The 23106-nt window shown below is 50.6% G+C and overlaps 7 protein-coding genes across 7 annotated transcripts; all 7 read right to left on the reverse strand.

The window, feature by feature from the left end:
- Window positions 1-4: 4 nt before the first annotated feature.
- On the reverse strand, window positions 5-646 carry P884DRAFT_207758 (uncharacterized protein; the record flags this gene model as incomplete). Its single annotated transcript, XM_069438816.1, has 1 exon — window positions 5-646. One exon carries the CDS (start codon window positions 644-646, stop codon window positions 5-7), a length of 642 nt encoding a protein of 213 aa, XP_069295048.1.
- A 1210-nt stretch (window positions 647-1856) lies between these two features.
- On the reverse strand, window positions 1857-3252 carry P884DRAFT_248926 (ankyrin repeat-containing domain protein). The gene is made up of 2 exons (XM_069440574.1): window positions 2944-3252; window positions 1857-2853 (listed from the first exon to the last, which is right to left on the reverse strand). Coding segments are annotated over exons 1-2 (696 nt in total). The 5' UTR covers window positions 2946-3252; the 3' UTR covers window positions 1857-2159.
- Window positions 3253-3832: 580 nt separating this feature from the next.
- On the reverse strand, window positions 3833-4402 carry P884DRAFT_279796 (uncharacterized protein; the record flags this gene model as incomplete). The annotated part of the gene is made up of 1 exon (XM_069443362.1): window positions 3833-4402. The coding sequence occupies one exon, from the start codon at window positions 4400-4402 to the stop codon at window positions 3833-3835; it is 570 nt and encodes a 189-aa protein (XP_069295050.1).
- A 3762-nt stretch (window positions 4403-8164) lies between these two features.
- P884DRAFT_263110 (uncharacterized protein) lies at window positions 8165-9798 on the reverse strand. Its single transcript, XM_069441731.1, has one exon. It carries the CDS (start codon window positions 9612-9614, stop codon window positions 8499-8501), a length of 1116 nt encoding a protein of 371 aa, XP_069295051.1. The 5' UTR covers window positions 9615-9798; the 3' UTR covers window positions 8165-8498.
- Window positions 9799-10152: 354 nt separating this feature from the next.
- P884DRAFT_279798 (uncharacterized protein) lies at window positions 10153-11376 on the reverse strand (the record flags this gene model as incomplete). Its single annotated transcript, XM_069443363.1, has 5 exons — window positions 10153-10189; window positions 10706-10941; window positions 10975-11074; window positions 11112-11281; window positions 11359-11376. The coding sequence occupies 5 exons, from the start codon at window positions 11374-11376 to the stop codon at window positions 10153-10155; spliced, it is 561 nt and encodes a 186-aa protein (XP_069295052.1).
- A 1344-nt stretch (window positions 11377-12720) lies between these two features.
- On the reverse strand, window positions 12721-14205 carry P884DRAFT_286994 (uncharacterized protein). Its single transcript, XM_069443854.1, has one exon. The coding sequence runs from the start codon at window positions 13901-13903 to the stop codon at window positions 12860-12862; it is 1044 nt and encodes a 347-aa protein (XP_069295053.1). The 5' UTR covers window positions 13904-14205; the 3' UTR covers window positions 12721-12859.
- A 647-nt stretch (window positions 14206-14852) lies between these two features.
- P884DRAFT_271987 (uncharacterized protein) lies at window positions 14853-15746 on the reverse strand (the record flags this gene model as incomplete). Its single annotated transcript, XM_069442486.1, has 2 exons — window positions 14853-15308; window positions 15339-15746. 2 exons carry the CDS (start codon window positions 15744-15746, stop codon window positions 14853-14855), a joined length of 864 nt encoding a protein of 287 aa, XP_069295054.1.
- Between the last annotated feature and the right edge of the window lie 7360 nt (window positions 15747-23106).

Here is a 23106-nt window from a genome sequence, read left to right on the forward strand (position 1 = left end):
CTCGTCACGACTTGCTGATCCACAAATACACCGTCTGCACGGCCCCGTCCCTCTTCTCGACCCAGCCCATGTCCCTGACCGTCCGGGCCATCATGACCTCGTCGTCGCCCGTGCAGTGCTCCTTCCACCCCCATTTGCCCCCGCCCTGCGGGTACACCTCCCAGAACTGGTTCTTGGCCTTGTCCGGGTTGTCGGCCCCGAACCCGACCAGCAGCTCCGCCATGGTCACGTTGGCCGGCACCTTGGCCGCGTGGAAGGGCAGGTCGGCGTACGTGCCGGCGGCCAGCGTCCAGGGCGGGACGGGGCACTTGAGGACGATCACCTTGGCGTGCTCCGTCGGGAAGAAGTAGTTGAACAGGGGCTCGACCCCGGCCCCGCCCGTGCTGTTGATGTGGTTCGCCGCGGGGAAGTCCGGGTCGACCACCGGCGCCGCCGCCGGGAACCGCCCGGAACCCGCCAGCCCGGACAGGTACTGGTACACCACCCCTTGCGCGTCCACCGCCACCGCCGCGCCGTAGCCCACCTGCTGCTGCTGCGGGCCGCCCACCACCGCGGGCGGCGTGTAGGGCGGCGGCGGGTAGCAGGAGGGCCCGTAGTACATCACGGGGTGCGGTGGCGCCGGGCCGGACGGGTAGTAATAGGGCATGCTCATTCCGGCCATGGGCATGGGCGGGGGCATCGGCATCGGCATCCCGGGAGGCACCAGCATGCCCGGTACAGGCATTCCCGGCATTGCCAGGGGATAGTACGGTGCTTGGACGGTGCGAAAGGTGCCCGGGGGCGGGGGGCCGAGGTCTGGTGGAGAAAGGGGGGCGCTGGTAATGCCCGCGAAGGGGGGAGGCGGACCGGGGTCGCGGCCGAAGGTCGGATTGTTACCGCTTCCTCCGAGAAGGCTCATTGCCAGGTTGGGTTCAGCCTTTGATAGAGAACTTGAAAGCCAATCGGGGACTTGGTGCAGCGAGTAGAATGCGCCCTTGAGGAACAAGGTAGGTAGGAGAAACTATATACACACAAAACACAGTTCTATTCTCATAGCAGAAGAACGTCACCACATGACGCCACCACCATAATCAGCTTCTTTGTCACCCAGGGCACATCGTGATAGAGCCCTTGCACGTGTAACCGATGGGGTCTTTGTTGGTGCTGTTGATGAGCTAAGACGAAGACTCCCCGCTGGAGATATCCAGTGTTCGAGAAGTGGCTGAGATGACTGTGAGCAAGTGTAATCATGGCTCCGCTATTTACTCGGCATGGATGTAAATTATCAGGGCACTCGGAAGGCTCTTAGAAACAAGGGTAATTACAATCATGGAAAACTGGAAGGAAAGGGGCTGTTTGAACGTTGGACATGCAGCTCGCGGATAGGTACAATAATACACCCAAGGCTTGCATTTCCGGTTGACTACCTAGCGTCAATTTTCCGGGTTTTACATATGTGCATCGCTTCAAATAGTGCCTGGATGGTCTTGGGTTTGTTGACCTGGTATTGAGGTTATTTCTTTCAAGCCAGCTTTGGGATGCCAGGCCCACGCTTGCGATGAAGTTGATTGATGTTGTGGCAAGGAAGCAAAAGTAGGCGACTCATGCGAGAAACTCCTCAAGTGATCAACCTCGTAATTATGTGTTGTCGTTGACAGAGACCATGACTATCCGTCCAGACTCGCCTATAAAGGGAGCTCCTAACACAGGTATTAGTCATGACCACATAAACAAAGACAGGCCAGGACACATGCCACTGAGGTAGTCTGTGGGTACATATTACGTCCAAAAATCAGAACACTGTGGCCTCCGAATCCAAGCGCGGCCGCACAGCTGGCCAACTCACGTTGACTGTTGATTGTCTGAAACCGCCAGATCTCTCGCTACCTCAAGAAATATCAGATCCAGCGAATGGTATTCATACCTAATGTTACGAAATACCCCAAAATTCCTACAACGCCCGCCGAACCGTGATCCTACCCCCGCCTAATAACTAACTCCTTACCCTGGCACCAGGCGCTTGGTATGATCTTAGAAGTACAAGAATGAAATGAGAAGATGAAAAACATGAAAGAAAATAAGAGAAAAAGAAAAAAAGAAAACACAGAAAAAAATATTAAAATAGATGCAAAACAAGACGTAATAAATAACACAATAAGGATTAATTAATTAATAGTCGCTCAATTCCAGCCGCCGCCCCACCATGTCGCCGCCGGCTTGACCACTTTGCCCTCGCGCTTAATACCCTCCTTCCGGTTGTCCTTCTCGTCGACCAGGCTGCGGAAGTAGACCTCGGTCTGGACGGTGGCGCTGTAGGCCTCGGCCGTCCAGTTCCAGGCGTTCTTGCGGGCCGGGTCGGCGCCGGCGGCGAGGAGGGTGCGCAGGATGGTGACGTTGCCGGTGCTGCTGGCGTAGTGCAGGGCCGTGTTGCCGTCCACGTCGGCCTGGGCGAGGGCGGCGGCGGCGCCGCCGGGGGCGTAGGTCAGCAGGATCTGCAGGGCCGTGTCGTCCCCGGACAGGCTGGCCTCCATGATGGCGTCGCGCCCCCGCACGTCCCGGCGCAGGATCGAGCCCGGGTCGTGCTTGCAGAGGAAGAAGACCACGTCCGTGTGCTTGCCCGCGGCCGCCAGCATCAGCGCCGTCTGGTGGTCGTCGTTGAGGGCGGGCCCTTCGGCCTCGTGGCCGAGCTCGACCAGGAGCTCGCAGATGGCCAGGTGGCCGAGCGACGCGGCCAGGTGCAGGTTCGAGTTGGCGTTGCCCGCCGGCGAGTGGTCCGGGTTGTGGAGGAGGTGGGAGTGCGACTTGAGGATGCGCCGCACGAGCATCGCGTCGTTGGCGTGGATGGCCCGGCGGATGCGGATGGCCGGATCGATCCTGGCGTAACATTCAAAGCGTCAATTTTTTTGGTGAAAAGAGAAAGATCGGCATGATGGGTCTACTTTTTTTTTTTTTTTTAACACGTACATGGTATTGGCGATGCGATGTTGCAGTGATCTCGGGACGCCAGAATGCTTTGAGATGAGATCGAGTGAACGAGCGAGCGAAGTGATCAAAACGATCTTGATCACTTACTCCGTATGTGTCAGCGCATTACGCGGGGGGTTTTGCGTGATGAAAATTTCGGGCTCAGGCAAGTTCCTGGTTGTTTTCTTGTGCGTGCAGATGATCTCTCATCCTCGCTGAATGAGAACCCTCCGATCCATTACCATGGACACGGTTGCGTCACGCTCACATGGAGGGGCGGGGCGGCTGAGCGCCCCGCAGCCCGCGTATATTGTGCGCAGCGGAGAGAGTACTCCGTACGCGTACTGGGCTCTGTGCATGTAGGGCAGATTCGCTAAATGCAGGGCTGTTCGATGCCTTTTGGCGCCAGAACCCCAGCCTGCAAAGTCACCTGCATCATCGCTGGGAATGTTGCACCAAATTAACAACCCGAGATCAAGGGGTATTTTGTGAAAAGTGCAAGAAAAAAAAAGAAAACTCGCTAACCATGGTCTTCCACAGATATACATACCCGTCAGAGAACCAGAAAAGAATATGCATGAGATGCAAACCCATCGACCCAATTTCAGGACAGCTCAATTCCAGTCTTCTCCAGGTATCGTGTCCGCAACCACGCTTCAACCGACGTATGACAGCCATAACAACCCTCTATAAAGATTAAACCCAACAACCGCGATTGTCAACCAGCCATGGGAACTCTGTAACCCCCCACTGAGACAAGTCGTGCCATGCTGACGCGCAGACTGCCCTCCACTGCACACGACGAGTGTCGGGTGTGCGACGGATCCCAAGCGCCGAGGCATCGGCAGTGCATTCTCGAACATTCCCAGTCGGGTCGCTCCCCTCCTCCTTACACCTTGACACCACACTGCGGGCAGTACGGCGAGGTGGTGCCGGAGCCGCACTGGCCGCAATACCGCACCGCGTCCTTTTGCTGCGGAGCCGGGGGCGCGCCGGCGCTCTGGTAGGGCGGGGCGTTCTGGTAGGGGGCGCCGCTCTGGTACAGCGGGGCGGGCGGGGCAGGGGCGGCGGTGGGCACGGGCCCGGCGTAGTTCAAGGGCTGGTAGCTGTACGAGACGGACGTCGGCACGCGGGTGCTGCGCTTGACGCACCACACGATGAGCAGGATCCATGCGGTCAGCTTGAGGAGACCGCCGATGACGAAGCAGGCGACGGCGCCCCAGAGCATGCCCGTATTGTGGTCGCACGAGTAGTAATAGTCGTCGTACGAGCACTCGGCGTTGGCGGTCCACGCGCCCACCAGCGCTCCGCCGATGATGATGAGGAGGATGGCGGCGATGAAGAAACCGAGGGGCCACCATTTCGAAAACCGGCTCTTTGGCTGCGCAACAGCCACGGCGGTAGCCGGTGGAGGGTACGGATAGGTCATGTTCTGGGTATTCGACATCTCGTACGACATTTTGTTTGCTCCTTCTCTTCCCTTTCGTCGAGAGGAAGCGAGCGAAACAGAAAACGAGTGATCTGGTGGTGACGAAAAAAACGGCCGGCAAAAAGAGGACGAAGACTCCAAAGAGACACGACCAAGATTAAGCAAGAGTCAGAAAAGCGAACTAAAGTGTTGAACAACGTAGTCCCGCTTTTTGTCGGGGACGATTTCTCTTAATACTCGTTCCAGTCATCCGCATCTCCGCGCCCTCCAACCCTCTGAACGCCTCACACGATCGCGCTTGTTCTCAACGTTCCAGCCTGGTCCTTGGATCTGCGTGAAACGCTGCCCCAATAACCTTAACCTATTTCTGTCTGGGGCTTGCAATGCGAGGAGCTGCTGCTGCTTACTCTGGCGGTCGGGTAGCATTCTCCCGTGGCACCCACTCACAGGGGGGCAATATGGCCTTCTAATTGGCCTGTACAGCCCACCGGCAATCTTGGTTATACTGGATTGGGCATAGATGGACAGTCACCATGCTCAGCCGCAGCTTCGACTTCACCTTATCATTGTTAGGATCCATGCTTGACAAGACGAAAAAGATGCCTTCTGCAAGACGGATCCCAGCAGTCGCTGGGCTGTGCATGCCAGATGCGCGGGAAGCAAATGCTCACCTTCATCACACGGGAGATTTAAAATCGCTCAGCAAACTCGGTCCCAAGAATTTGTCCTTTTCAGGCATGCTTTTGGCCTAAGCACACGTGTACTGTTTAGACCAAAAAGAACACAACGTGGACCGTCTGTTTGGGTCTTACCGTCTACGGAGTAACTACAGACACAGTAACTAATGACAGGGGTGGTGTTCTTGTGGGCACAGCAGAGCAGCACCCAATCCAAGCCAGAGGTAACTAACCAATCATCATACGAAAACTTTTCCTATCCCCACTGCCTCTCGAGGCCACTTGTGGCTGCGCGCAGGCAGTCAACCCCACTTATTCCTCACTCATGATCACCATGACAGCCATACGCAGTACGGCGTTGCCAAGGCTGAACAACGAACGACAAAGTTCACAACCAGCGGCTTCCCTCCTCTCTCTTCCCCGGAGACAGGAGACGGGAGACTGATATCTCCTGCAGTGCCATGTATGAGAGCAATAGAGGTTAGCAACTTCCCGCAGGCACCACGCTCATCACGCCTGTCTCGTTCTCAAGCTGCAGACCGAAGATCTGGGACTCGTCCACCTCAACTTGACACTTTCAATTGGTAGAAAGGATTGACAGTTGCCCTGAGGAAAGCCAAAAAAGGAAAATGTGGCAGGTTATTTCTTGATTTTGGATGGAAGCTCTAAGCGCAGCATAAATAGGGTAGAATAAAGCGTGAAAAGAAGGCAATAATCTGGGCTGTGCGCTGCGGCCAGGGTTCAGACTCTTCAACCTTTCACGCGTCCCTCACGTTTTAGATACAAAATATCTAACGCAAGTCGCCAGTTTCCCCAGCAATAAAGAAGTCAATCCCTATAGGAGTTAAAAGCTTGAAGAGTTTTTTACAGGAGCCATGGCCGGTGATAAATTCGAATCCAGAACGAGGCCGTCGAAACAGCTGTTCAACCGCGCCTTTGCAACACACCAAGGACACGAACAGAGACATCGTTGCTAACTTCGAGACGACCATGCATGGAACAAGTCTTCAGGAGCTGAGGGGACTTGTCCAAGAATCGCAGCATTCACCAAAGACCCTGGACAATCTTCTCGGCAAGATGGAAGAGCTTGTTAGCAACTCGAGGAGTCAAGGAAACGCAGCGCAAGAACTGGAAAAAAAAATCTTGTCTAATGCCGAAAATCGAGCCTGTTTGGAAGCGCTGCAGGCAAGCAATCCAAGAGACGACAAGACTCGGATCGAGTCCGAAAAGGGGGGCCGCCCTGAGGAAGTGTACCGCTGGGTACTCGCTCATGACGTGTTCCGACGGTGGCGTAACGACCAAGACGGCCTGCTTCGGATCCGAGGCGATCCTGGCAAAGGCAAGACCATGTTGCTCTGTGGAATCATTGATTCGCCCGGGATCACTGAGCGCTCAGCCATCCTAATTATCATACTTCTCCTCCCAGGCCACCGACGACCGCATCAACACCGCCGCAGCGGTCCTGCCCGGGTTGATCTAATTACTGAGCCACGCGCTAACGTTCTATTAGGGGACACAACAGGGGCGCCACTCCTCATCGACCGAGTCCGAGGCGCGTGTCGATTTGCCCTCTACTATAAGTAGGCAATCGAAAACGCCCCGCTGCAGACATAGCTTCGGCGCTAGTAATTATTCAGTCCGGCCGGTAGTATAACAAGGACGCAATTCAGATGCGAAGAGCCTCAATGGATCCTCCAAAACCCGGTCATGCCGCGTAATCGGAGCGCTTGCCTGCTAACGCTCGAGGGCCATACCCGCGCTGTCTACTCAATTGCCTGGTCACACGACACGGCCCGGCTCGCGTAACATCAGGGGAAGATAGGATGGTCAAAATCTAGGGTTTAACGACTGGCCGGTGCATATCAACGCTCGGGAGTCATGAGATAATTAGCGCCCTGTTCTGGGAGAGTCGCGTCTTGTTCATGGCCTGGTCATACGATAATACCCGGCTGGCGTCAGTAGCCAGGAAAACAATCAAGATATGGGACCTAGCAAGTGATCAGTGCGTTTTAACGCTCTAGCTCGGTCAAAACGGGAATAGGCCGATAGCTTGGTCGGCCGATGCGACCAAGCTCGCATCGGCGAGTTACTTCGATAATTATATTCGCCCTAGCCAAGTCGATAAATATTTGTTTGGGATACTGAGACTGGTCAGCGCATATGGACGCTTAAAGGGTACGCGAACTCGGTCAGGTCATTGGCCTGGCCGCATGATGGGAGATGGCTGGCGGCGTTGGCAGTTACGGAAGTCAAGATCTTGGATCCGGCGACTGGGGAGTGCGTGTCAACGCGCCGTGCTTCAGATTGGAACCGAATCGTACAATTCCGGACAACCAATTCTAAACCTCTACACACCGGGTTTGGCACATTCATCTTCGACAGTCTTTTGCAATCCACCACCGCAGACCCTTCAAATCACCGCGTATCGTTGGTTGGCACGGGCTGGAACATGACCTGGATCACGCATCGAGAGGAGCGACTATGGCTGCCACCCGAGTATCGGCCATCATCTGCAGCGATATCTGGGACCTGGATAGCCATCGGCTGTGCGTCCGTCCGCATCTTGTTTCTTCGGTTCGCAGACAGCAGTCCTACCGCGTAGCGGCATTGTCTGCCTCATAATAATGCCTTGGTTCTCTTTCGAACTCTCTTGCTCTTCCTCAGGAGTAATTACGTAGGATCAATCGAAAGACAAGACACAGCTCATCATAAACCGGTCATGATCCCGCACTGAATCAGAGCAGATACTTGGTTGATTAACTACACGCGAGATTGTCTCGGCAAATAATCCCATCACTCGGATTTAATGCCCTGATAAGGATTGCAGCCAAAACGTGGCGACCAGGACGAACACAGACTTGGGAACTACTGCGAGACGAATACTTCGGCAGGTGGCGAGCCGACTTTGAAACTCGGATCCAATAGCCAGTCGAAGCATTCGGGGGGAGGGGGGAGGCGGATGCGCGAGAAAACTGGATGCCATCGTTGATGATTACGGTGGAATACATGTCCCAGGAATTCACGAGTGCGCGCGGCGGCGGGTTTTGAAGAACAGGTTTTTTTTGGAATTGAGAGAGAGAGAGAGAGAGAGAGAGAGAGAGAGAGAGAGGACGGAGACACGAATGTGAGAGAAGCTGTGCATGGACCTACATTTGTGAATCTATTATCGAGATATTATAACATTCCGTGTTCTGCGTGCCTCCGGCTTTTCACGAGTCCCAATCATATCATCACCAACTTAGTAATTACATAAATTGAAACCCTGCGGACGCCGCGTGCTCTGCACGTGGTAATTACCATACTTCCATCATCAAACACGAGAACTGCAGCATCTTCTGTCCACGTATTCATCCTGCTTAAAAAAAAACAAAAAAAAAAAAAAAAAAAACAAAGCTCAGGCATATCCCGCACTCGGCTTTCATTCCTGAACTTTTCACTTGCCCTCTGTTTTACAGGCCGACAACAACGGCGCCAGCAACCGCCGCAGCGGCGGCCGCCATGAACACAGCCAACCCGGTCTCCTTGGGCGCGCCGGCGGTGGGCAGCGCGGTCGTGCCGCCGGAGCCAGCCGTTCCGGTGGGCTGATCCTCCTCCGAGCCTCCGTTGCCGCTGCCGCTGCCGTTGCCGCTGCCATTGCCGTTGTCGTCGCCGCCGCTGCCGTCGCCGCCGGCGGCACCGCCGGTATGCGAGGCGTAGGGCTCGCTCGCGCCGCTCGTATTCGAGGGTGAGACGGACGAGGTGGCGCTCGCCTCGGGACCGCCGGTGGTGGGCGAGCCACCGCCGCCACCGGTGTGGCCGTGATCACCGTCGTTGCCGCCGCCGCCGCCGCCGCCGTGGACGGCGTGGACGAGATCGAGGACGGCCTTGGTGCAGGACTCGGAGTCGGTGACGACGAGCATCTGGACCTGGGCGCCGACGACGCCGCCGCAGCGGTCGGCGATGCTGTGGGCGGCCGGGACGGCCTGGGCGATCCACGCGCTCGAGTGTTCCTTCCAGGTCGACCAGGCGGAGCTGAGGGAGGCGGGCGGGGTGACGGTGGCGGTGACGCTGGGGTCGCACTCGGTGGTGAGGGAGCTCTGGATGAGCTCGGTGGCGGTGAGCAGGTCGCCGTCGCGGTCGTTGCCGGCCAGGACGCCGCCGACGTGGAGGACGGACGAGGCCAGCCACGAGGCCAGCGCCGTGTTGGTCTCGGGCGGCTGCGGCTGGCCGACCGACTGGGCGAACGAGTTGTACAGCTGCCAGCAGGTCGACGACTTGGCCACGTCGCCCGTGCTGATGGTGCTCAGCGCCCGCGTGACCTCCGAGATGTGGGAGCTCACGTCGCCGGGCACCTCGGGGAAGTCCCCGCCCAGGCTCGACAACTGATCGCTCACCAGGTCGGACAAGCCGTCGCGGTCGTCGAGGCGGAGCCAGCGTGCCGCCGCCGGATGCAGCACCGCCGGTGGCGTCACTGCCGGCGGCTGCGGCTGTGGCTGCTGCTGCCCCGGCTGGACAAGCGCGAGGGCCGCGCCCGTCAGGGCACCGAGCAGTGTTGTGGTAGTTGCGATCCTGCTGCTGCTGTGCATGTCGAGGGTGTTGTGTGGTATATTAGGTGTGTGGGTGGTTTGTGTGTCTAATAAAAGTCGGGTGCGTGACTGACTGACAGACTGACTGTCCGAGAGAGGGTGTGTGATAAAAAGAACGAGAGAGAGAGTGAGAGAAAGAGGGTGATGGGGAGTTGGGCGAGGCGCGAAGGAGGGCGCTTTACAGGGTCGGATGGACGTGTTTGCTCGTCGAATAACACCTTGCATAGATATATATATATATATATATATATACATATATACCTATGTATCTATGTATATATTTCTCTAGTGTATCGGACACGTACCTGTCTCTCCGACCTACCGGGGTCTAGATGCGTCCTCTTGACATTACCCGCCCCATCCCGGTGTTTCCTCGACATGCCTGACATGTAAACTTGGCAGGCGGGGGAGCCCTCTGGCTGCAGGACGCGTTGCCCTATACCTGTCAAACAGCCCAGCAATTGGCCAATCCCGGTTGTGAAACAACCAAAACCGGTTGCTGGCTCGTATAGTAAGACACAATGGCGAACAAGGCCAATCAGCCAATTGTCGGAGTGACGTTGCCCTCGAGGAGACTGTTTGATTAATTAACAACAAATCTTACAATCTCGAAGACGAGTGCATACACTTAATAACACTCTGTATGATTCCATCGGTCCATTCTTCATTACTTTGCAGATCCCCAAACGACCTGGCTCAGATAGAGATAGGTCCGGAAATAACAAACAACTTATTTTAAGTCATAGCACGTAATTAATACTCACCAAAATGCATCATGCGTCGGTGCTGTAAATAATGGGCACAATAGTGTCTCGCTGACATCACTTTCCCACCGTTTTCTCCCGCCTTCCCGCCTTCCCGCCTCCCCCCCCCTCCCTTCCTCTAGCCCTCTCTCTATTGGGGCATCATTTCGCGTCCAGGCCAAGGGCCCCCACCTCCTCAGCATCGTCTCTTTTCTGACAGCGTTCCTGGTGACGGCGGACCGGTCGATCTTGACGGCGCAAGGGTTGCCCTGGGCTCCCGGGACCTCCTGGACGGTGGGGCAGCCTGGGCTGGTCGCGTTCCTCTCGATGTCGACCAGCGTGAGGAACTCAGGGCACTCCGGGATGTCGGTAACGTTGTGAAGGTAATCGGCGTCCTCCAGCCCGTGGAACCGAAGGTAGGCGTCCGACTTTGCTTGAAAGATCACATGTCCGTTTGAGGAACTGTGACTGTCGGTCTCCTTGGGCGGGACGCACGAATGGAGATGTCCGCCCTCGTCCGCCAACCGGAAAAGGTACCACTGGAACATATACTTTTCCTTGTCCTCGGAGCCCCATCCCGGCTTCTCAAACCAATTGGTGACGTTGGAGACGCCGACAAACAGGCCCGGGCCGGTTCCGGTGTCGTTTGGCCTCAGCAAGAAGGAGCCCTCGTCAGAGAGGATTCCCGCGGTCGAATAATTAGCCGTCGTTGAGCCGCTGGATGCCCCAAAAGAGCACCAAGGTGGCGTTTGACTCCCGGATGGCCGTCATGCTCTGAACCGCAAAGACGATGGGGGATATCTGGGCTTCTCTGTACGTCTCGTCGCGGGGGGAGACGGCGTCAATCTCGATCTGCTGCCGTGCCGGCGCCTCCTTCTGCGCGCTGGCTGCGATAATAATGAATTGAGAGATGAAAACAGCCGGCTTTGCTCGGGGTGAGAAGATAAGGTAAGGTAAATATAGTATTCTGTCAATGGGGAAGGGTGCAACCGTCCGAAAACTGAGCAAGATCGTCTCATTTTCATTCAGTCGCGGTGCCAAGGAGTTACCGTGTAGGGGGGCAGAGATTCAGGGGCACTTTCCGAGTTTCCGGAAGGATCCTACTACGGATTACTACGGAGTACCTCGTTAGCGTGCTAGAGCGAGTGGTCTGGATCCTCCGTGCCGTGTGTTCCACGGTTACATTGACCCTGTCTAGCGTATCTGTTAGCGTGCCGGTGTTTAACCAATCTTCGGCAAGGCCAGCCGCATCGAGATTTGAGGCGCAGTGCCTCAACAACCACTATGGCGGTTTTTAGAACTACAATGTAGGTACGTACATACTCTATGTATATACTGTAATTATATAATTATATGCCTAATAAACAGACCGCTTTACCTTACTTGAATTTGCCAGTTTCTGGTGCACCACGCCTCAAAAAAAAAGAAAAAGAAAAAGAGCTCGCGGCACTTAAGAATGTTGATTACATTATCTATTTTGTTGTCTTCGCTATATTGGGCTGTATTAGGTGTTGGTCAAACGTAGGTAATATTCCGTCTGGAATTGGATTTCCTTCGAGGTAACTTGTGCAGTGCTTCGAGAAAGAAGTGACCCGCGACAAAAAAAAAAAAAAACCTTGTCGATTCTTGTCGCTGGGCTTGAATGCCTGTTTCCAGGACTAATAATTAGCTGAAGCACCCCATGAAACCGTCCCATGACGTTAGGAAGGCTGAAAACGAGTGATATTTATAGACAAAAGAACTGGCTAATGCGTTGAAGCGCCTCACACGCTGCGGCATGTGTGTAGCTAATGCTTTAGAAGCTCCATAGCTTCTGACAGTAGTGTATCGCAGTAACTCTCCGATTCCCATAATTATTCGTAAATTACCGTCGTCGCCAAGCCAAAACGTTCAGGTGTCTTAATGGCCACAGAGGTGCGATCAAGAGCCCCTCAGATCAAGTTCAGTTTGGTTGCTCTCCCCACCATGCCGCTCGAGGACCTCCCTCCCCAAGTGCTCATGCACGTCATGGCCATGAGCAGCTGCCCATCCGACCTGCGAGCCCTGGCGGCGGGCACCTCGCGCCGCGTCTACTCCGTCTACGAGAGCGACAGGGCCGCGCTGCTCTACCGAGCCCTGGGAGATCCAGCAGGTCTTCTGCGTCACCGCCGTGCCTCTCGCCTGGGTGGACGCCTTCGACGGCAGACGCACGTACGACATTAGGGAGGGGGCCCCCGACACAAGGCGGGAAGGTCGGTCTCGACCGACCAGAAACGGGATAGCCGAGAGCAGTTTAGGTAGGTATGTAGTGAGAGATGACAGGAGAGTTCAGCCACTTGCCAACATCCCATCCCGGAACACATGCAAAAAATAAGAATACAGTACGACTACTTAATCTGGACAAACATGATGAGGCTGCATCCGTTGCCGCGACACGCGGAGGTGTTGTTGTTGTTGTTGCTGACCACGCCACCACGAAAGATTGTATCACCGAGAGAAAAAAAAAAAAAAAACACACCGAGCCTACGCCGCCGCCCCGACATGCCTTGCGCTCGGTAGTACCTCGTCCGTCTTGCTCGCCCCGCCCTCAACGGCGGCATCATCATCCCCGTCGCCAGTATGCGGGAGAATCGTCACGGGGACTCCCAGGGTCCAGCTCCGGGGGAACTCCATGCCCCAGCGGGCCATGAGCGCCCGCAGATCGGCCTCGGTGCCGGGGACGACGTTGACGAAGACGCGGTCGCGGTCGATCGGCGGCTCCGAGTGCACCGCCCCGTCCCTCTCGCCCAGCCGGAAGAAGGCGATCTCGGCGCCGCCCGAGGCCGTCTGCGCGACCGGGGCCCCGGCCAGGCCCGCCCGGGCCTCCTCCCGCACCGCCTCGCCCGTCCGCCCGCACGCCGCGCACCGCACCACCGCGCACGCGTGCGGCCGCGCCGCCTCGGCCCGCCGCGCCCGCTCCCGCGCCCGCCGCATCACCCCGCGCGCCAGCCGCCCGTCCGCTGCGAACAGCGTCCCCGGCCCCTGCAGCGTCCCGCACAGCTTCCACCGGATCCGGGTACTACTACTACTGCTGTTGCTGCTGCTGCTGCTGTCGTCGCTGGTACTGCCGGCACCGCGAGGGGGTTCGAAAAAGTCGTCGTCGGTGTGCCAGCGCGCCGTGTCAAAGTCGTGCGTCGGCTTGGACGCGCGGAGGGTGAGCCAGTAGTGGTGGACGCCGTGGCGGCGCAGGAAGACGTGGGTCGCCCGCAGGAAGGGGACGAGCCGCGGGAGGAGCGGGGCCGAGCCCGGCGCGAGCGTGTGTGCCGACCAGGCGGCGAAGGTGGGCGGGAGCTTGGCTGCTGCTGTTGCTGCTGCTGCTGCTGCCGCTGTCGCGTCGTCGTTGTTCTTGTTATTCTTGTTCTTGTTCTTGTTCTTGTTGTTCTTGTTGTTGTCGTCGTCATCCCCGAGCGTCAGCAGCGGGCCGCAGTAGGTCCATGTCGTTGACCGGGTGAGCACGATGGGCGGCGGGTCGATGGGGGCGCCAGGGACGGGGAAGAAGTGAAAGTCGCCGGGCGGGAGGGCCGCCATGTTGGTGAAAAAAAGGGGGAGGGTTAAACCACTGATTACTGTGTAATTAGGGTTCGTGATTGTGGAGGGGAGACTCTTTCGCTGTCAAACGGCTGTCGCCCGTCTATCTTTGACGAAGCGATGTGCTTCGGTGTCAAAGCCTCAATCAAGGTAATTATTTGGTCTACTCCGTAGGAGAATAATTGAAAGAAGATGTAATTAGACGGGAGGTGGCTAGGTACGGCGTACAGCATGGTAAGGTCCAGCGCAGTGAAAAAGTTTCAATCTGACAGGTTTGTTCTGGATCGACTGACAACGCACCTGGTTATAGGAACTGATCCGTAATCGGCCGATGGATGCACGTAGGTCGTGAATCTGACGAGAGTTGGCCCTCTGCCGGAATTCTGCCTTGTTCGCGGTTAGCGCGCTTGCTAATTACCTTGCCAGCGGAAGCCTAATCCATTGCTCGACAAGGTTATATGGCCGGGGTTGGGCTCCCTTATAGCCTACCATCCTGCCCGTGGTTCCCTAACGGGAGCCGGTTCTCCGTTTTGGTTCCGATAGGTTACCACTATGTAGTAAATAGGGGGAGACGCTAGTGTAGGCACACTAATTATAGATGTTCGATTACACACCCCAGACGGAGAGTTCCATGGAACAAGATGCTCCCACTCCCCTATCATCGACATAATCCGTATACTTGCAACATTAATTACTTTCTTACAGAGGCCTGCTTCTCACACTCTGATGATTCATAAACCCCTTTCACCTTACCAGTCCTGTTACATATACACCAAACGTCTCATCTACCCTCTACGAGATAAATCTGGGAGCTATGCTTCGGCGACCTCCTCTCCCCCGACTCGACATCTTCCATCCCCTCGCTCCTCACACTGGAGATGCGCATGAACGGACTGGAGCTGCTGGGTGGACGCTCGGAACACGGGCTGCTCGCCGCCGCCGCCCACGGCTACGTCTGCCGCTGCCTCGCCAGGGCACTGACTTGCGCGGCCGCCCGCATCCTCTCCATGTTCTGCTCCCTCCTGAGCACCTCCGCCTTCGTGCTGCCCATCACCGTCCCCTCGCGATCTCGGAGCCTGTTGGGCCGGACGACCATCTCGCGCCCGAGCAGGTACAGCCCCGTCTTGACGGCGATCCAGGTCGCCGCCGTGTTCCACGCGAAGCGGGCCGCGCGGCGGGCGAACACGACGGCGCCGATGGCCAGGACGCCGCGCGAAGAAGGCCAGCGCGAACGAGACGAGGATGACGCCGGCCGAGACGGGGAGCATGACGCGCGGCTGCCGCCGCCAGCGGCTGCCGCGCGTCGGCGCTGAACTCGGTCGCGCTCATACCCGAAGACGGACGCGCAGAAGGACAGCGGCAGGAAGACGATGGTCACCACCGTGAAGATCATGATCGATTGCCCCTGCTTGAGCGTCAGCTACGCCTGCTTGACCGCCTCGCGCGCCTCGATCGCGCCGGCCTGCTGCTGCTTGAGCATCAGGAGGTCTTTGAGCTGCGGGAGGGGATGCGTACCGCTGAGGAGGTTTTTTTGGGCGTTTTGCTGCAGGGCGCGAAGCTCGCCGATCCTCTCGTCGATGTCCTCGAGGAGGACGTCGGCTTTGTTCAGAGTGCGCTGGGCGCTCTGGCGTTGTCGTTCCTCGCGGATGCCACCCGGGTCCGGGTCCTGAGAGTGGTGAAGACCGCTGCGCTCGAGCGATGCGGCGCCGAGTGCCGCATCCCATCCCGGCGACGTCTGTATGGCGAAGGGGCGATGGGCGCGGACAAGAGGCGTGAGTACGCGTCGAATGTGCTTGACAACGCTCTCCACGATCGCCTGCTGCTGCTCCTTGATGCGGATCATGATGTGCAGCTCGTCCTAGATATCATTGGCCTCCTTAAGCAGCTCACCCTCCGGGTTGATGTTGAGGAGATGGTTCTGTGTCGAGCCGTCAGACGACAGGTATCGCTGGCGCCGGTAGTCACGAGAAGCAAGATGCATATAGATGAGTGATGGAGGTCTGGTTGTAGTAGTCAAAATAGTTCAAAAGATCGATGTCCTCTATCAACGTTTTTTGGCCCTGTGGTTCTGTATAAGAAGAAGATAGGCACAAAGAGCCCACCGTTTACAGGCATCCACAGGGCTTACTAATCTAACCTTATATGATAGACGTGTCCACGGACACGTACTACATCAAGTCCCCCGCCTAGAAAAGAAAACGTAGTACCCATACTATAGGCTCTAAATAGCTCCCAATTTAAGCTTTCTTTCTACGTAAATATCCCCGTTATAAATAGTGGTATTATGCTACTACTATGGTATCTTGTATGTCGTTCTGGTCTGTACTCGTTCTACGTAGGCGTTTTCTAGCCGTGCCTGCCTCCGGGCGAGTCTTTGACGTGGCTTTTCTACCCGCGCCTGCCTCTAGGCGAGTCTTTGATATGGCTTTTCTAGCCGTGCCTACCTCTAGGCGAGTCTTCGATATGGCTTTTCTAGCCGTGCCTACCTCTAGGTAAGTCTTTGATACGGCTTTTCTAGCTATACCTGCCTCTAGGTAAGTCTTTAAGGTGGTTAGTTACCTTCCTTGATAAGCCTAGTATTTATTTATTATCTTATATATATAGTATAGCTAGAAGTTAGTTTTCTAGATATTATATTTATAGCCGAGTCCTTTTTACTTGATAAGATACTTATATCTACTATATATAAGCTTATAGTCCTAAATATACTCGACTTTATATTTATTACTAGATTCTAGCTTACTATTAGTATAACTATCTTTAATAGGGCTAGTAGGGGGTATAGTATGGTTATATAGGTCGGTTCTAAGAGGTGTAGATAACAAATAGGCTATAGATATCACTAGGTATATATCTATATTAGGTAGTAATTACAAGCGATATACTAGACGGCTAATGTATTTAATGATCTTAAATAGGCCTATATACTATTAGGATAGTTTATATAATAGTCGACCTGGTAGATAGTAGCTATAGTATAGGTATAAATATACTTGGTCGCCTAGCTTGAACTCGATATCGTGGTAGTTAGTGTTATATCCGTGTTTGGCTTAAGCTACTATAAAATCTATTACTATCTAGGTATCCTAGTATAGATATTTGTATAGGACTAGGATATCTTACGCCGTATTTGATAATGGTGTAGTTAGCGCTTCTAATGGTCTAGTAGGTTTAAAACTATATAATAGCTTATATAGTAATACGCTAATAGAGGCGGTATAGGAGCTATTTAAATGCTACTAAAGCTATAGAAGTATAGTGGTCTAATTATTATCTAGTTTCTTATATACAAAGAAGCGTAGAGCAATTTCTATAGTCTGGTTCTTTTGCTCTATAAGACTATCTCCCTATAGGTAGTATATAATTATTATTAATAGCTTCGTACCTAGTACCTTCTATATACCTATCTATAGTTCGGAAGTAAATTTATAATTATAGTTAGATATAACGGCTATCAGTACTCCCTAGTCAGATAGGAGCAATTGTTATATTAGTATATAGCCTTAGTTTGTAGTAGTATCATGACGAACCCAACTTAGACTTCTTCTAAAAGGGTTCAGACGAAGGTAAGTAACGCAGGACAAGTATACAGGTCATCTAAGGGATTCGGTAAAGCCAAAGGGTTTATAACAACAGAGTTGTCTCTTTATAGTAGTACGATGCTGTTAGGAGTACTATAATTGTGAGTTACTATCACTAGTAAACTCCTAGAGTCTACCAGAACAAGTGACTAGCTATCTAATATACTTATCTAGTTCCCTTATTCCTAAGTGTTCCCCCCTTAGATTCCGATCATATGATCGCTACTACGATCCTTCGATCATTGTTCGGGTGCTTGCCTTGATCGAAGTACAATCACTACGATCACTTTCTAATTAGTCCCTTAGGTCTTATGGTTCCTAATTAGTTCTGTATGCCTTGTCGGGTCGCCTTATATAGTCAAATCGTGATACGATACCCCTCCCCTTAGGTCTTTTATCCTCGAAAGACTTAGGTCTGTTTCAAATAACACTAATACCCCCCCCTTGCTTATATATGGTTGTATTTCCTTAATCCCCCTCCTCTCTTCTTTTATAATGTCGTCAAGATAACTAATTATATAAGAAAGAAGTTAAAGTCTAAGCCTGCTATATCGACTCTTTATATTAACTATCTCCTAGCTATAATTCTTTCCTCGAATGATCTTTTAACGATACGTCCTTGTATGCCGTATAAGTCTAAAGGCCTTAGTTCGTGCGAGGTTTCGAAAAGCGATTCTTCTTAATGTATAGAGTATGTTCGTAATAAGCGTTTGAATTACGACGTTCTTAGCGTTTCCCCTACTTAGCTTTGGTCTATTATGGCTTAGTATTAAAAACTTAAAGATAAGCTTATAGCTGCTAAGGAGTAGGTCCTTCGTCTTCGGAAATAGAAACGAATATAGTTTAAGAAAATGATAAGAGCTATTGCTTAGGGTATCAATAGTATAGAGGAGTTAGAGCGAGTGGAACGTAAGGAGGCTGAAGCGGCGGCGACAGTAGAGGCTTCTAGGGTTACTACGTCTTCTTCGACTCTGTCTTGCTTGTCTGCCGATTTTGGACAGCTTTAGGATTCTATATATCCTAAAGTTCCTTTGGATCTATCCTTGCTAGCCGATTTCGGGTTAGTTTTAGGTCCGTCGCTCTTAGTTAATTAGGGTTCTTCTGGTAGAACTGCTAAAGTTTCTTAGGGTAATTTAGGTTCTTAACTAGTTCCTATAAGTTATCTTCTAGTCTAAAATTAAGCTATTTGACTAGATACTATAGTTCCCTGTTAATAATATATAAATCTAGGATTTCTTCGACGTCCTATTCTTCCTTTTCGTCCTTTGCTTCGATATTTATAGCGATCTTGGCGTTTTTTGGTGCTAGTTCGAGAAGTGAAATATAAAAAACATCTATCTATAGTTGTATAGATAACGGTAATAATAGTCAATAGTTAGATGTTAAGATTCGTTCTTTGATAACAAAGGGTCCGACCTTCTTAAAGTCTAGCTTCGTACTTAGTCGTTTGGTTTATAGGTTTCGTATGATTAGATAGACTTTATCTCCCCTCTCTAGGCAAGGTCCCTCGAGCCTATGTTTGTTATAGTGGTTCTTCATTCTGGTTCTGACAAACTTGAGTTCCTTTTTAAGTTTCTTATATAGTATATATATCTGCTTTACTTTAACTACCGCTCTTAGCACTATAACCTCTAGTCCTTGTCTTAGGTCTGCTTTATATCTATAGTTTGTAAAGAACGGTATAACTTTGGTTATTTCTATCGGCGTCGTATTATAGGCGAGTTATACTATTAGTAGTAGTATAACCTAGTTATCTTACTAGTAGTTAACGTAGGAATGGAGATATTACTTAATAACTTAGTTTAATTGTTCCGTTTATCCGTTAGTCTATAGGTAATATGCTATTAATAGTTTGCTATTAATACCTAATTGTTATATTAACGCTTGCTAGAACTTCGATACGAACTTAGTATCTCTATTAGTGATCTATTCTTATAGCTAAGCATATACTAATATAACTTACCAATAGATTATGTCTGCTAGCTATTTAGCTATCTAGGACTCCTTATAGGGAAAGAAGTATACCTATTTAATTAGGCGATCTACTATAGTAAGAATACTATTATAGATTACTCCTATAGCCGTGTCCTTAGATTCTAGTAGTTTCGTAATAAAGTCTATTATAACTAAACTCTATAGTTTGTCAGCTATTAGTAGTAGCTAAAGTAGCCTATACGGCTTATATCGTGCTATCTTGCTTCGATTATAGATATCGTAGCTCTATACGACTTCCTTAACTTATACCGTTAGCTATAGGAAGTCGTAGTGTTTCTTGACTTGTACGATAGTCTTTATAACTCCTTTATATCCTCCGAGTTTCGACTCGTAGAGTTCTCGAATCATTTATAGCTATTGGTCTTTGTTATAGATATACGCTTTGCCTCGGTACCAGAGTTTCCTATCTTTTTCTTCTACTCTATTAGGTACTACTAGTCCGGGTGCTACTTGATACTATACCTCGTTAATCCTTTCTTCTCGAAAGATTACGTAACATTCTAGGAACGAGTCGAGTAGATCATCTTCTACAGGTATCTATATTTTATAATGTAGCGTTCCGTCTATTCGTTCCTTAAACAACGGTAGCGTTATTTCTGTTCGTCCTTCTATATGATCCGTTTGTTGGCTTAAAGCGTCTGCTCGTATATTCTCTTTACCTTTCTTGTAACGGATCTCAAAGTTAAATTCTACAAGGAATTCTACCTACCGTATTTGTCGTCTGTTAAGCTCCTTTGTCGTTATAAAGTACCATAAATTTTTATAATCTATATATACTTATACTAGTTTAATTGTACCGCTAAGGTATAGTTACTATTCCTTAAAAGCTTCAATAATTACAAGTAGTTCCTTATCGTAGATTGGATAGTTAAGACGTAGTCCGTTAAGCTTCTTTAAAAAGAAGGCTATAGGATGTAGCTTCCCTTATTTGTCTCATTATCCCAACTGTCCTCTGATAATATAGTCTAAAGCGTCCGTTTCTACCTCGAATAGCTTCTTAGGGTCTAGTAGTACTAGTACTAGATCCTTGGTAATAGCGTCGCGAATCTATATAAATGCTTACTTATATCGCTCTTCCCATTAGAACTTAGCGTTCTTCTTAGTAAGCTCGTATAATAATTATACGATCGCTCTAAAGTTCCTAATAAATATCTGGTAGAAGTTTATAAATCTAATGAAACTTCGTACTTCCGTAACTAACATTAGTCGTAGCTAATTCTTAATAGCTTTAACCTTTAAGGGTTCTATTCGAATTTATCCTAGGGATATCTCGTATCCTAAAAACACCGTCTTCCTAACGTAGAATTTACTCTTTTCCTTATTAACTAATAGCTTATATACGTGTAATGCATCTAGCACTACTCTTATATACTTCCGGTGTTCGTCTATCGTCTTAGAGAAGATAAGTATATTATTAAGATAATATACCGTAAATTTGTCGAGAAAGGGGTAGATAGCTTGATTAATCAAGGCTTAGAACGTTGCCAACGCGTTTGTAAGTCCGAATGGTATGACAAGGTACTTATAGTGGCTATAGGGTATCCTAAAGGCTGTTTTCTACTCGTCGCCTTCTCTAATCTATATATAGTTATAGGCCGATAGTAAGTCAAGACGTGTAAAATATTAGGCTCCTACTAACTAATCTCGGAGCTATAAGATCAGTAGTAATAGGTATCGATTCTTTATAGTCTATTCGTTAAGTTACCGATAGTTAACGTATAACTATAGCTTTCTATCTTTCTTAGGTATAAATAGGATTAGGTAGCCTACTAGTAATGTCGATAGGCGGATATATCCTGTTTAAAGGTTCTCCTCTAGATATTGCTTAAGTTCTTTGTTCTATATCTAGCTTGTATAGTAGATCTTAAAGAACTTTAGTTATACTCCTTCCTTAAGCTTGATCTCATAATCCTATAGGCCGTGTTCTGGTAATCCTTCTAGATGCTTTGGTTCGAATGCTAGGTGTCCCTTGTACTCCTTTAGTACTTCCCTAGTCTTGTCTCGTTTCTTGGTTTTCTAATACTATACGAACTTGGTTCCGTCTATAGCGATACTAGCGATTTCTCCTATCTCTACCTACTACTCTAGTTATAGTGTTCCGCATTCGTCAATAGAGAGAATAGCTATCGGCGGTTCGGCTCGTTCCTCCTGTCGTAGTGTCGATGTCGTTATACCGCTTCTTCTAGAGTCCGTAGTGGTCTGCCTACTACTGCCCGTCTCTTATGGTAGATCCGTAGGATATACCTTCCCTTAAGCATCGTCTATTTGCGATCTTTGTATACTCCCTATCTTGCTAGTCGAATACGACTCCGTTTGGGGTTATAGGTAGCTACCATTCTTCTAGCTAATATCCGGGTTATAGTCTTCGTACTATAGTAGTCCTAGTATCATATCTTTGTCGTTGCCTATATCTATAATACTAAATACAACTACTATAGTCTTCCTTGCTATAGTGATATCGATCGGTTCGGTCTCCCTACGTACCTATTATATCGGAAATAGCCCTTTAACTATACTATACTTCCATTTTATTCTCTAGGGTATCTATAGCTAATTTATAAGTATTAGTAAAATTAGGTTTATCTCTACTCTACTATCCATTAGTACGAGCATTTCGTACTACTTCTATTATACCGTTATCTATAGTCGCTTATCTTGCCGTCGTTGTCTAAAGATTATAGCAATTTCCTATATTTCTACCGGGAGGTCTCGATATAGTAGTCTCTTATACCAGTTCCTCTTATACTACGTTACTACTTACCGCTAAGTAGGCATTAATGGTTTTCAGGCCCTTCAAAGGGCCCTGACCTATTTCCTAGGTTAGTGTTAACCTCTTCGATTATTTAGCTAATAGCGGCTTCGTCAATTATACTCATTTCTACAAGCCATTAAGTACTTATAGCTTCCTACTATTAGGTCCGTTCTACTTTCCGTTATACGTGCTATAGCTTTATCTAAAGCTCCCAAATTCGCGATTTCTTTTTGTCTTCGTAATAAAGATAATCGTTACTCTAGTATAAGTCCTATATATCTCGTCCTATTCTATAGTGCCTAGGCTAGGCTTGTCTTGGAACTACTATAATGCCTTCTAGACTCTAGGTTTCAATCTTCTAGAGTAATTCGGCCGCTCTGTTTCCCGTGTTGTAGACCTATTCCATAGGGTATAAACTTCCGTCCCCGTTTTTCTATCGGGTCGGCTAGTAATTATTTTCGAATTTATTATAGAAGTAGTATCGGCATTTATATACTATGTACTAGAACTAGGGCACTTATATATATGCCTTATATCGAGAGTGTAGTTATATAGTGTCGCCTAGAAGATATTAGAATTCTTTTCCGAATCCTTCCTACTATATATAGACTATAGGTACCCTAATACTAAGGTAGGAATATTTCTTCTAGTAGCTTTCCTATATACGTTCGTCTTTTCTATAGTTCGCGCGTATAAACTAGTACTCTAGGTTCCATACATTATAGCTAAGTTACTAATCGTTAAAGTGCTCGGTATAACTATTAGGTCTATTATACGTCATAGGCTATTCCCCTTTAATAGTCTCTATAATATATCAGAGTTCCCTTATCTTATTCCTAAGCTCTTCGCTCTACTAGGCGAGTCGAGTCAGGCGT

Source organism: Thermothelomyces heterothallicus (genome assembly GCF_042370625.1).
Source record: "Thermothelomyces heterothallicus CBS 202.75 unplaced genomic scaffold P884_scaffold_24, whole genome shotgun sequence".
NCBI classification, from domain to species: Eukaryota; Fungi; Ascomycota; class Sordariomycetes; order Sordariales; family Chaetomiaceae; genus Thermothelomyces; species Thermothelomyces heterothallicus.

Coding starts and splice junctions, on each gene's coding strand:
- P884DRAFT_263110 (XM_069441731.1), bottom strand. CDS start 9,614: ATGCACAGCAGCAGCAGGATCGCAACTACCACAACACTGCTCGGTGCC.
- P884DRAFT_286994 (XM_069443854.1), bottom strand. CDS start 13,903: ATGGCGGCCCTCCCGCCCGGCGACTTTCACTTCTTCCCCGTCCCTGGC.